Source organism: Malaclemys terrapin, chromosome 12 (assembly GCF_027887155.1).
Source record: "Malaclemys terrapin pileata isolate rMalTer1 chromosome 12, rMalTer1.hap1, whole genome shotgun sequence".
Lineage (NCBI taxonomy): Eukaryota > Metazoa > Chordata > Testudines > Emydidae > Malaclemys > Malaclemys terrapin.
Window position 1 is genome coordinate 30,135,076 of NC_071516.1, and position 12,649 is coordinate 30,147,724.

At 42.2% G+C, this 12,649-nt stretch overlaps 1 protein-coding gene across 3 annotated transcripts in view; it reads left to right on the top strand.

Moving 5' to 3' along the window:
• Nucleotides 1-209: 209 nt before the first annotated feature.
• The window catches only part of TRPC4AP (transient receptor potential cation channel subfamily C member 4 associated protein), a 56,520-nt gene continuing 44,080 nt past the window's right edge, over nucleotides 210-12,649 (top strand). Inside the window, exons 1-6 of one of the 3 annotated variants that reach the window (XM_054045266.1) lie at nucleotides 210-293; nucleotides 577-693; nucleotides 6,792-6,849; nucleotides 7,808-7,863; nucleotides 9,700-9,828; nucleotides 11,283-11,484. In XM_054045266.1, the coding sequence (XP_053901241.1) occupies nucleotides 598-693; nucleotides 6,792-6,849; nucleotides 7,808-7,863; nucleotides 9,700-9,828; nucleotides 11,283-11,484 (541 nt within the window). In that variant the 5' untranslated portion in view covers nucleotides 210-293; nucleotides 577-597. Of the gene's footprint in view, nucleotides 294-576; nucleotides 694-6,791; nucleotides 6,850-6,890; nucleotides 7,461-7,807; nucleotides 7,864-9,699; nucleotides 9,872-11,282; nucleotides 11,485-12,649 lie in introns of those variants that run through there. The other 2 variants (XM_054045267.1, XM_054045268.1) reach the window with 2 other exon arrangements.

Below are 12,649 nucleotides of genomic sequence, written 5' to 3' on the forward strand. Positions count from 1 at the left end.
ATAGAAATGTTCAGTGGTTTAACATGGAGTAAAATAAGCGAGAGTTCGCCAAATTGGGAGCATAACGATGGTGAGTCATGAGGTCACTTGATGGTGGCATGTAGTATGGGGAAGGGATAAGCAAATGTTAGTCCGAAAACCAATGGTATTCTCCCTTGTCATAGATCACAGAAGCCTTGTTAAAGGAAAGGGATAAACAAGCAAAATGGAATGGAATTCCCCTGCTGTTGCAGAAACTGTATGAGAACAGCCATCCAAACAGCGACTTCTCTCAGTGCCAAAGCATCCTCAAGGTAATATATACTCAGTCACTGACTTTATTGAAATACCACCCTGTTTCTTGGAAGCTAGTCTCTTCAACTGTTGCATGTTAAGAAACTTGACTTCATGCAGTTGTAGCTTCAGTCCTTGAAATTGGGCATATGGAGTAATGCCCATCTGTGAAGTGGAGTAAAAATGCATGTAATCACGATCAGGGATCAGTTGATCATCCAGTTATTCTAGGGCAGTTACAGAAATTGTACATTGCTAATGTGTTGACTGAATGTGGTGGGTTTTTTTTCCCTCTCTTCTCAGGAAATTTCTCCACTTCTGTCAATGGAGGCCATGGCATTTGTCACAGAAGATAGAAAAGCTGCTCAAGAATCCACTTTCCCAAACACATACACGTTTGATTTGTTTGGAGGAGTAGATGTAAGTGTTCGGGGTTTTTGTTAAACATGGCTATAGTCAAACCTCCTGAGGCTTTTAGCGAGAATAAACGGGAGAAGTGTCTTTAAATCAAACAATTTGGAGAGACTATAAATGCAAATCACATATGATTAGATGCTTTGGTTGTACTGTCATAAGAGATTTCAGAAGAGAATCGCCACAAGATTACATCTGCTTTCAGTTTGGTTTGCAAGTACTTTCCAAGATATTACATGTTCAAAAGCAAGGGACTTTCTTTTCCATGTGGTATAAAAAGACTTGGCGAGTTTCTGTTCAGTCTCTTGGGCACATAACAAAGATGATATTCTTTTACATTAAGAACAGGAGTACTTGTGGCACCTTAGAGACTAACAAATTTATTAGAGCATAAGCTTTCGTGGACTACAGCCCACTTCTTCGGAGTGCATCCGAAGAAGTGGGCTGTAGTCCACGAAAGCTTATGCTCTAATAAATTTGTTAGTCTCTAAGGTGCCACAAGTACTCCTGTTCTTCTTTTTGCGGATACAGACTAACACGGCTGCTACTCTGAAACCTTCTTTTACATTGCTGCCTGATATTTCCGTGGGGTTTAAGAAAATAGCTAAATTCTTGGAAATGATAAACAAATATCAGACTAAGTTAAAGAAATCGATTTTTGATTACGTACATGACTTGCGTAACGTGAAAAGAAGCAAATATAACTGTCTTTAAAAAAGAAAATGCTAACAATACTTTGTATGCTTAAGTTCTGCCAAACTTTTTTTTTTTTTTTTTCCCCCAAACTAATCAAATGATATTGGGTACTCCTTGAGTGTCTTCTGTCCAAGGATCTCTGTGCTGTGTGGTAGGGAGGTGGGGGCAGAATTGAGGATTGAGGCCAGAAGTTCTTTGAACAGTGTCTCTATGGATACTCTACTGTAGGTGTGCTTGTGTCCCTATGCAACTGATCGGACACTACTACTAAAGTTCTCCATTAGACCTGCACGTGCACTGTCCTCCTTGCGCCCCCCCACAAGGCTAACCAGCATGTGGGAGCTAACCCCCTCAGTTTCTTCTCAGTTGCCCCTGGCTAGGGACAGAGCCATTAGCAGTTTGTTCATGATTGTTAACTTCTTTAGCATTTTTAGTAGTTAGTCTCCTTCAGTCTTAATTGTTGTTTTTTCTCTTTATTTTCTCTTTGAAAACAGAAAAACCCTGTATTCCCCCCCTTGTTTATTGGGGACCCCTTTTTCTAACAGGGTTTGCCAAGCTCACCAGGCTTCAAGAAGTGCCTTTCTTGCGAGGAGGCCATCCCTGTGGCAGAGAAACACTCTCGCTGCATATGCTGCCTCGTGGGAAGATCACATTCTGCAGAAGTGTTGTCTCTGTCAACGGCTTAATAAACCAAGGTCTCAAAAGGATAGGGAGTTGAGGCAGAAGATCATCCTGATGAAGGCAGCCTGCCAATCTTCCCTGAGTCCATGCCAAGAGTCACCCAGAAGGCATGAGTCTTCCCCATAGGCCTCAACATCCAGGGACTATGGGTCGAAGAAATCTCCTCTTGTAAGATATCTAAAAAAGAGAGCAGTGAGTCTCCAGAGTGAGCCGTGAGCTAGCTGCAAAAGATCTCCGGCAAGCTTGGTACTGTTGGCACCAAGACAATCCAAGCCTGGTACACATAGCTCATGAGGGTCTGGAGAGGGAGGTGCCATAGACGCACTCAAAGACCTGATGAGCACAGGCACCAAGCCAATGGTACCAATTGACAAAGACAGGGGCAGGGAGAGCACACCAGTAAGAAGACACTGCTGGTATGCACTGTACCTTCAGCACCGTCATCAGTAAGCAAGCAAACACTGGAGCATTCAGTGCAGGCAAGATCCCTGACTCCCTCCGTACTGCCAACAGCACCGGATTGGTCCACACTCAATTCCAGTGGAATTCCAGCACTCAAGACGTCAGGGTATCTGATATACCAGTGTCTCTTCTTGTCAGCACTGGGACTTTGGTACCGAGTCTTCTTCAAGTGTGGGAATCCGCTCCAGTACCCTGCCACACACCTGCCACTGTATACTGGCAAATCAGACAGTGAGCCAGAAAGGTAATCTCCCACCACTCCTCCCATGCTCTCTATGATGCCCCTTATCAAGAGGCTCCTCAAGCATACCCTCAGCCTACTGCATCACCACCATGATACAGCCAGCCATGGGCACCACCACCAAACTCTATCCCATCACCTGAGTGGCCCTACTGGGTGGTATATCGCCCCCGCACGTCTCAGGCTTCCAGCCTCACCTGTGAGCCCCCGAGACGTTCTCCCTTGGCTACGGCATCCAGAACCTCTGAATCACAAGGGAGATTATGGAGGAACAGATTTGAGGAAGAGGTTACACTGAGAACTAATATCTTCCTCCTCTCCGGATGAGGCAGTCATGCGTCCGCCACCATCCTTAGCCAATGATTTCCAGCTCTTCCAGGACTTGGCAAAAAGGTAGCACATATGCTGCAGATACACCTGGAGGAAGTCAAGGCCACTCTCACCACAAACTCCTTGTCATCCTACACTTTTCCTGGTCCTCCAGAATAGCCTTCCCCATCAATGAGGTTCTCCTGGACCTTGCAAAAACTATATGGTAAACCCCCACAGCCTTCCATGTCACAGCCATCCCCCTCCATACATGAATTTTGACATGTCGGTTGAGGTGTCGACAGACCATTTCCCCTCAACCACTACAGCTGACCAACCTTCCTACCCATTTGACTACCACCTTGCCACATTCCACAGCACCTGGGAACATACAACATCGGACCAATGGGTCTTGGAAATAATTCTTAGTGGGGGTACTCCATCCACTTTACCTACCCCCGTCCCTAACACCCTTCTCCGTCCATCTTTAGGGATCATTCTTACGAGAGTTTACTACAACAAGAAATAGATCTTCTCCTCCTGTTAGGAGCCACAGAACAAATATCTCCACATCTACGAGGCAAAGATTTTTTTTTTTTCTCTTGCTATTTCAGAATACCCAAGAAGAAGGAAGGTTGGAGACCCGTAATAGACATCAGAGCACGCAACAAGTTTGTCAAAGTTCAAAAATTCAAGATGGCCACTCTAGCAACAATTATTCCAGCATTGGAGCAGGGAGACTGATTTTTCGGCCCTCAACCTTCAGGGCACCTATTTCCATATCTCAATCCTTCTGTTCCCCAGGCTGTTCCTCAGATTTACCCTGAGACAAGACCACTGTCAGTACAGAGTGCTCCCCTTTGGGTTGTCATCAGCTCCAACGGTATTCTTCAAAGTCCTCTCAGTAGTGGCTGCTCACCTACGCTCCCAGGAGATCATGACCTACTCCTACCTGGACGATTGTTTCCTCCGAGCCCGCTTCTTCAACTAGGCTTATTGGATTACCAAGACTGCAATAGACTTGTTCATGGAACTGGGTCTGAAGATCAGTGTCCAAAAATCAACCCTCACCCTGGTACAGCACCTGGAATTCATAGGGGCCCACCTTGACTCATTACAGGCCAAAACTCTCCTGCCTCAGCACCTTGGCCACGTTCATAGACAGTAGAAAACAGCCCCCAGATATCAGCCAGACGCTGCCTCCAACTCCTGGGACATATGGCAGCCAGCACAGTGGTGATACCTCATGCCAGGTTTCATGTGCAGTGTCTTCAGAGTTGGTTCAGCTCAGTCTACAGACCAAATAGACAGACTAGACAAACCCCCGTCACTGTCCACCAAGGTCAAAAACTCCCTGGACTGGTGGAAAAACCCAGCAAATGTTTGCAAAAAGGAGATCTCTCTGCAAACTTCCCTGTTGTTACTTCTCACCACCGATGCATTCCTTATAGGATGGGGCGTGCATCTAAACAACCTTACAACACAAGGCAAATGGTCGTCTATGGAGAGATCCTCCTACATCAACCTCCTCAAGCTCAGGGTGGTCAGGAATACCTGCACCCATTTCCTCCCACTGATCAAGGGAACACACGAGTCTTAACAGACAACATAGTATGTATGTATTACATATATTGACGAGGAGGAGCCAGGTCACCCTCCCTCTGCGCAAAAGCACTAAGGTTATGGAACTGGTGCGTTTCCCACAGCACACTTATCAGCGGCCTTCCTTCCAGGAACGCAAAACTCTATAGCGGACAGTCTCAGTTGCAAGTTCCCACACGACCATGAATGGGAGATAAAGCCACAACCTATTCAGGCGGTGGGAGGTGGAGATGGGAGAGAGACAAACCACAACCCTGTTCACCACTTACCTGTACAAGAAATGTCCACGACATTGCTCCAAAGCAGGGATGGGGCAACACTCCCTGCGCAACACTTCTTCTGTGAGACAGGGACCTTCTCTATGCCTTTCCTCCATTTCCCCATCTGTCAAAAGTCCTATTAAAAATAAAACTAGAAGGACCACATGTTGTACTGATTGCCCTCACTTGACTGAGACAGACTTGGTACCCTTACCTGTCACAACTTGCAGTGTGCTCGCCGATCTCTCTCCAGTCCACACCATACCTCCTCTCGCCAAACAAAGAATGCACTCTACGTTCCAACTGGAGGATTCTCTACCTCAAGGCTTGACTCCTTCATGGTTCCAATGCATAGACAGCTCCTGCTCAGATGAGGTACAAGAGGTATTACTATGCAGTAAAAAATCCACAACACTCCGTATTCTGCCTGCAAAAGTGGTCCAGGTTTCAGACGTGGTGTAATTCCCAACAAATTTCTCTGACATCTGCTACTCTTCCAAAGTTCCTAGGCTATGTACTGACTCTTAAAAAAATTGGGAGTCTCTCTCTCTCTCCGTTCACTCAGGGTCCACCTAGCAGCTATAGCAGCCTTTCACCAACAAGTAGAGGGATACTCATTGCTATCACACCCTACCACAAAACAATTCCTCGGGGGTATAGTAAATCTTTTCTCCCAACCCTGACATTCCACCCCAACATGGGACCTAAACCTAATATTGAAAAGCCTGACTAGACCTCCCTTCGAGCCCATGGCTACCTGTTCGCTTACATACCCGTCAATGAAAACGGCCTTCCTGGTGGTGATCACCTCGGCTATGAGAGTAGGGGAAATAGCAGCTCTGATGACATATTCCCCCCCCCCCCCAAAAAAAAAATTCTTTCAGGACCTGGAGTACTGATGTTTTGTGAAACTGGTTGACTAGGGAACTACTCAGCTTTTCTGTTTCTCAGTAACATCCCTACTTCCCGCTCCAATCCAAGAATTTTCTCCTCCAGCACAGCCACCAACTTGAACTTCATGCACAGGAAATCCCTTCTGTCTTCAGGCAGGAAAGAGAACATGGCACATATGTGTAGCAGGTCACCACCACTGTTGCATCACTAAGCAGTTTGAAATATCAAGGGCTGAACCTGGAAGGAAAGCCTTTCATGCTCCTTCTCTAAACTCCCTCCAAATCTCTCCTGTTAGTTACCTTTGTTCACTGTTGAGGAGGAGAATCAGCTTGCTCTAATTATCATAATCAGTCAGGGAAAACTTTTTTTATCTAAAATTCTTTTTGCTTCCAGTTGTAAGGGCAATGGCTGTGGGTGATTGCCCGTAGAATTGAAATGATGCTAAAATTTGGTGGGCTAGGCATTCCTGCAATCTGTGACCTTGAATAGCTGTTAAAAGGGATCTTGTTTGGGGGTGGAGAAGGGCACTTGGTTCAAAAAACCCTTTGATAAGTTTGAAATACTTCATTTAATATGTTTATAACTTCTGTTCCGAAGGGCCAATCAGTAGTGGGATCCCATAGTGCCATGTGCTATCTCTGCTATTTTGTTCTTGGAAAATGCAGTGTGTATGAATGTGTGCAGCGCTACAAGTGCATTTGCAGTGCCTGACTTTCTCCAAAACAAGATGAATAGCTTAACAGCAGGCCACGTGATCTTTCATGCAACCAGAAAGGAGGTACATTGAGGCAGCCATGTTTGTAGTGGTTCACTCACACTGTTATCTATAGTTCTTTAGGAAATTGGACTGATTTGGAGCTTGCTATTTAGAGATGATAAAATCTATGGGTCTTGGGTGGCTTTTTGATTGAGTCTGTTAAAATGACTCTAAACTTCAGTTCATTCTCTTATTTTCACAGCTTCTAGTGGAAATTCTTATGAGACCAACTCTTATTACACAGAAAAAGAAACAGAAAAGTAAGTAGATAAGGTTTAAGATTAAATAGCTGTTTTTCAGTGTCTTTCCTTGTTTCCTCCTCCATTTATATCTTTCACCCTTACTTTACTAAACAAATGATTCACTATTCCTGAAATAGAAAAACTGTCTCATTCTTTGTGGTGCTAATTTGAGGGGGTGAATTATAGTCAGTATGTGTTTTAAGGCATAGTTTGTTTAGTGTCTATATTTTTTCCAGTGCATAGATTTGGTTTCCAGGCATTGGCAGGTCAACAAATGTTAGACACTTCCACTGAAGTTATTGGTGGCTATATAGCTCCTATTCAATCCCTCCAGAATGTTGTCCCTAGAGTACAGACCTGTTGAGTGAGTCAGTGAAGAGAATCTCATTTTTCCAGACATGTAATGAATAGTAATTTCCTAACTATATAATAAAGGGAGTGTGCCAAAGTGAACTAACAAGTTGCTTCAGAATAGCATTTTGTCTGCTGGAGCAGCTCAGTAGGCTCAATATTTGTATCTTTCATCTTCCATGTCTACCTGACACTATCTGGCCCTTGCAATACCTCTGAGAAGGAGAAGTATTATGATATCCTCCCCACTTCTCAAGTGAAGAAACTGAGATTCACAGGTGAAATAACAAGATAAAATCTGTCAAAGGTTTTGTTTACGCTGGGAACTGTGTCCTCTTCGAAACAATGTTGGTTGGTTGTGGTTAATTGATGTTTTTTGGACATAGGTCAGAATTAGCATGCCCTATAACACGTCCTCAGGCCATTAAATCTCTTGGACTATAGTGGTCGGGTATCTCATTAATCATTTCTAACTGGTTGCTAATTGCAGCTTAATTTTTTTGCATATCCGTTTCAGGCTGTTTAATTGAATATTTATTTAAAATGTCATTTACAATGCTCTGATTATAGCATAGAAATTAAGTGTTCTGGAAACTAATGAATTGGTCTTACTTTTGCTTTGTAGTAAGTGACGACCTGATCAAGGACTGCTTAAGCATATTGTACAACACTTGCATATGTGTAAGTATTACCTTTTTAAAAATATGTATGTTCCTCTTCTTGGCAAACAAACATGTTCCACGCTTCGGCATTGGCTGCACATACCCCAGGAATGAAAGCATATTTGCTTTTAAAACATAATCTAAAGACATAATGCAACTCTAGTTTGCAACATTTTCCAAAGTCTGGTTACATATCTGGACCTACTATATTCAGCCACTCTCTGTGTTTGGGCGTTTGTCTAAGTAGTGTTTTATTTATAAGGCTTTCTATAATGCACCACTGCAGTAGCTGAGTGCCAGTAATTCTGACACACTATTGTGGGCATTTGTACATATTCATGTTCCCATCTGAGAGCTATTTTCAGCTCTTGTACTTAGAAACAGAAATAACAAAATTAGAAAAATGTACGCCCACATCAATTTGAGCATCTCTACCTATGCACCGTTCAATAGCCTAGTCAATCAAGGGTCTTAAGGGCCTGATCCTGCAGACAATTCATATGCAGAACATCCTTTGTCAATCACTGGAGCCTGAGTGCCGAGGAAGGGCTGCAGGTTAGAAGTCTATAGAGAACTTGGCTCAAAAATTGAGGCCTAAAGTGCATATCTAATTATTAAAACACTGTCAATAAGTAATGTATTTTCAATATTGTATAGTTGGTCATCACCCTTTAGTGGATAAATGATTACAAGCCTGAGAGCACGTTTAAAATACAGTAGTTTTAATGAAATGCTGCATGTAATCACTGAGTTGGAGCCATTTTAGGGAAACTGACTTTCTCTTAACATTACAAAAGTATTAGTACACTGTGTTCTCTAAACAGTACAGAGACCCTGTAAAAGCGGCAAGGGCTGGTGTTTGAGCATTCATTATTTGATCTACTAAGGGGGAAAAAATAGAGGTAGTTTGTGATAGCTGCATTTAATCTAAAAACGATCGCATTTGCAATCCATAGAATAGCTGCTGGCTGACTTAACTCATTTCAATTGTAGCGCCCTCTCTGGATTATTGGGATGGATTTGAATGGAGGGTTGCTTCAGGATTGTAAGACTGTCTAATGTCTTGGTGCAGTTCTGGATTAATTCTCTTTATATCTAGGTATGATATCTATGCTGATATCTAATCCATTTGATCAATACTATATTAATAAAGGGTTTTTAAGAATAGTTTGTATAAACACCTGTCAGGGATGGTCGAGGTTTACTTGGCCTTGCCTCAGCATAAGGGCCTGGACTTGATGACCTCTTGAGGTCTTGTTTCTATGCTACGGCCACTAGTACATGGTCAGTCTTGCTGAACTCTGACCAGACAGATTTTCGAGCATTTGGGGTAATGTTTTCTGGAATTAAAAAATACTGAATTAAACCAAAGAGCAACCTTACTCCAACCAGTGATCAGGGTGAAATCCTGGCCCCATTGAAGTCAGTGGAAACTTTGAGAGAACTCTGTTCAACTGAGAACTATGTTAGCAGTTGGACAAGAGACTGAGGGCTACATCTAATTTCCCTAAAATAGTGATTAAGGCAACTGCTATCAGATCCAATAGAGAGCTAAAGCCCACAGGCAACGCAGGGTCCAGCTGTGCAACATTTAATCTTGTTCCAAGCAGGCAAACAATTCAAGTCAAAATGGAGTTTTTCATGCTGGGACCTGTAGTTTCGGCAGGCCCCATGAGGATTAGCTGAATTGTTCATCTCCCTGGACAGCATGTCACCAACTTCTAGGAATTGCCAGATAGGTAACCAGGAGAGTGTTTGTGAAACCGGCTTGCTACGTACGATTATCACATCTGATTTGCCAGTGCAGCCGCCTGCCATTGTTGGGTGTATTTTACCATTCCTTGCTTTCTTCTAGACTGAAGGAGTCACTAAACGATTGGCAGAAAGAAATGATTTTGTGTTGTTCCTGTTTACATTGATGACAAACAAAAAAACATTTCTGCAAACAGCAACGCTTATTGAAGATATCCTAGGAGTTAAAAAGGTCTGTGGATGTTTCCTATAATCGTGGTTGCATAACTGTTCAGGTAATTTTTCAGGGTTGTGTGCTAGAGGGGAAAAGTCAGCTATGTTAATAGTGGTGTGTGGCTTGTGTTTTTTGAACATGCATTGAAGAAAATTTGCCATTCGTTACCATGTTATTTAGTGTTCCAAATAGAATATTGTTGGAGACATATAACCATTGTAAAACCTTGGGCAGGATACATTTAAGGTCTCATCTACACTAGGTGCTATAATCAGGTCAGGGACCAATGTGGTAAATTGATCTCTTGACACTGTTGCATTTGTAAAGTAGATGTACTTCTCTGTCTTAACTTGGGGAATTTCATTCTCCTCACTAAGTACTGAAGAATGCATATGTCAGACTAAACTGCTTTCCAAATTGATCTAAAAGGAGTCTTTTTGCTAGAAGTTGTCAGTCATGTGGTGGCTTTTAGTCTGCTCTAATTTTAATGTTCGGGACTCTGTGCAATGTTACTGGGTATTAGAACAACAGTTCTGCCTTTAAGAGATGCAATATTTAAAATATTGGTAGCCAAGCTTCCTTGTGTTAAGAAAAAGTTCTATTAAAGTTGAAAAAGCATAGATGATAGATTGAACAATGAAAATATGCTTGTCAGTTTTACTCCCTGGTTCTCATGCAGTGAAAAATGTAGTACTCCTTTAATAAATTCTAAATGGTAGCCCTGAATAATATGACCAGTATCCCTTCTTAGCGGGTGTCACTGCTGCATACCTAATTATTCCCTTTCCTCTGCTAATATCTCTGCAGCGGTGAAATACAGTAATTGGACTTGTGTCCAGCTAATTACTGCCTTCTAGATGGGGTTTTGGGGTTATAGGGTTAGTTTTTTCCTGAAATTCAATACTTATGTAAATTCTGACTAATTATTAAGATATATATTTTGATGTTTACCTTTTCTGAAGGATGCTTAGACACTTGTCTGATCCTTCCTTCTGGTTACTTTTCAGAATCTTCCCTTATCACAGATGAAACTATCATTTAAAAATATCCAACAGTGCAGTCCATCTATAGTTGCATTTAACTTCAGTAAATTTGGGGACACAAACAAACAAAATATTGAAACTTCAAAATAGCTAAAATTGGCTTAATACTTATTTTTTCACAATTCATTTTTTTTTTTTTTTTTTTTTTTTTTTTTTTTTTTTAAGTAAAATGACTTGAGAATAATGTTCTCTCATGAATTGGTGAACACGTGGGATCTTAGCCTTAGGTTGGGATTCACAGCCCCCTTCAAACTCTGAGGAACTTCTGCTACCCATCTACCCTTGTGTCTGACTAAATTTAAAACAATTTAATCCTGTTGGGGGAAGGCTCTTTAATTTGTATATGTTCCCTCTGTTAACGTTGATTTTGGTGAAAAGACTGTTGGTTTATTACATCAAACAATCAATGCATTGTTTTGTCTTCTATAGGAAATGATACAATTAGAAGATATTCCCAATCTTGCAAGTCTAGTATCCAGTTTTGATCAACAGCAACTTGCCAATTTCTGTAGGATCCTTGCAGTCACAATTTCAGAACTTGACACAGGGAGTGATGACAAACACACGCTTCTTGCTAAAAATGCACAGCAGAAAAAAAATTTGGGTCCTTCTCGAGCTGAAGTTAATCAAGGTAAAGTGTCCCAGTTACTAGAGTGTTGCATTCTAAACATAAGTCCAGAGGACTCAAAAAGGAAGTAATAAACCTTCTCTCCATCCTGTCAAGAGTCTGAGGCTTCTGTATTGTGATATTGTAAGCCTTCTGCATTTATGATGCTTATTCCTTTAATTCTGCATTCCATGGAGGTTCTTACCAAAACTATCATCATCAAACTAAACTGTTCTTTTTTGTTGATGGTTATAATGGTCATAGATTCACATGCACCCTAGAAGTTAGTTGAGTAGGTATTGATGGTTGTGGTGGAGGGAAGATGTTTTGATGCTGTGACAGGCTATAATGTCTCAGTACCATAGGTGTAGCCAGTGCTTGTCTATTATCCAGGCAAACATTTACAGTGGTGTCAGATGGGTTTATCCAGTATCTTGCTGTAGAGCAATATGTCAGTCTTTTCCTCTTTCACTAAGGAAAAAATGTTTTAATACCAGTTTTTGGTTCTGGCCACAGTCACCTACCAATTGTTATGCCAGTGGGGGGGAGGGAGGGAAAATACAACTTCCCTGGGAAGGGATACTCTCGATCTATTTCATACATACTGATGAGGAGATAGCATAGTGCATTAGAACATTAGACTCGGAAGCAGACCTAGGTTCTGTGTCTGTCTCTGAACTAACTTGGTTTGTGACTGTGAGCCAACTCATTGACCTCTGTCACAGTTTCCAAGTGAGCTGTGCTTGTGAAGGGCTATGTAAGAGCTACGTGTGGATTTATCACTATTCATAGATTCTAGGACTGGAAGGGACCTCGAGAGGTCATCGAGTCCAGTCCCCTGCCCGCATGGCAGGACCAAATACTGTCTAGACCATCCCTGATAGACATTTATCTAACCTACTCTTAAATATCTCCAGAGATGGAGATTCCACAACCTCCCTAGGCAATTTATTCCAGTGTTTAACCACCCTGACAGTTAGGAACTTTTTCCTAATGTCCAACCTAGACCTCCCTTGCTGCAGTTTAAGCCCATTGCTTCTTGTTCTATCCTTTAGAGGCTAAGGTGAACAAGTTTTCTCCCTCCTCCTTATGACACCCTTTTAGATACCTGAAAACTGCTATCATGCCTCCCTCAGTCTTCTCTTTTCCAAACGAAACAAACCCAATTCTTTCAGCCTTCCTTCATAGG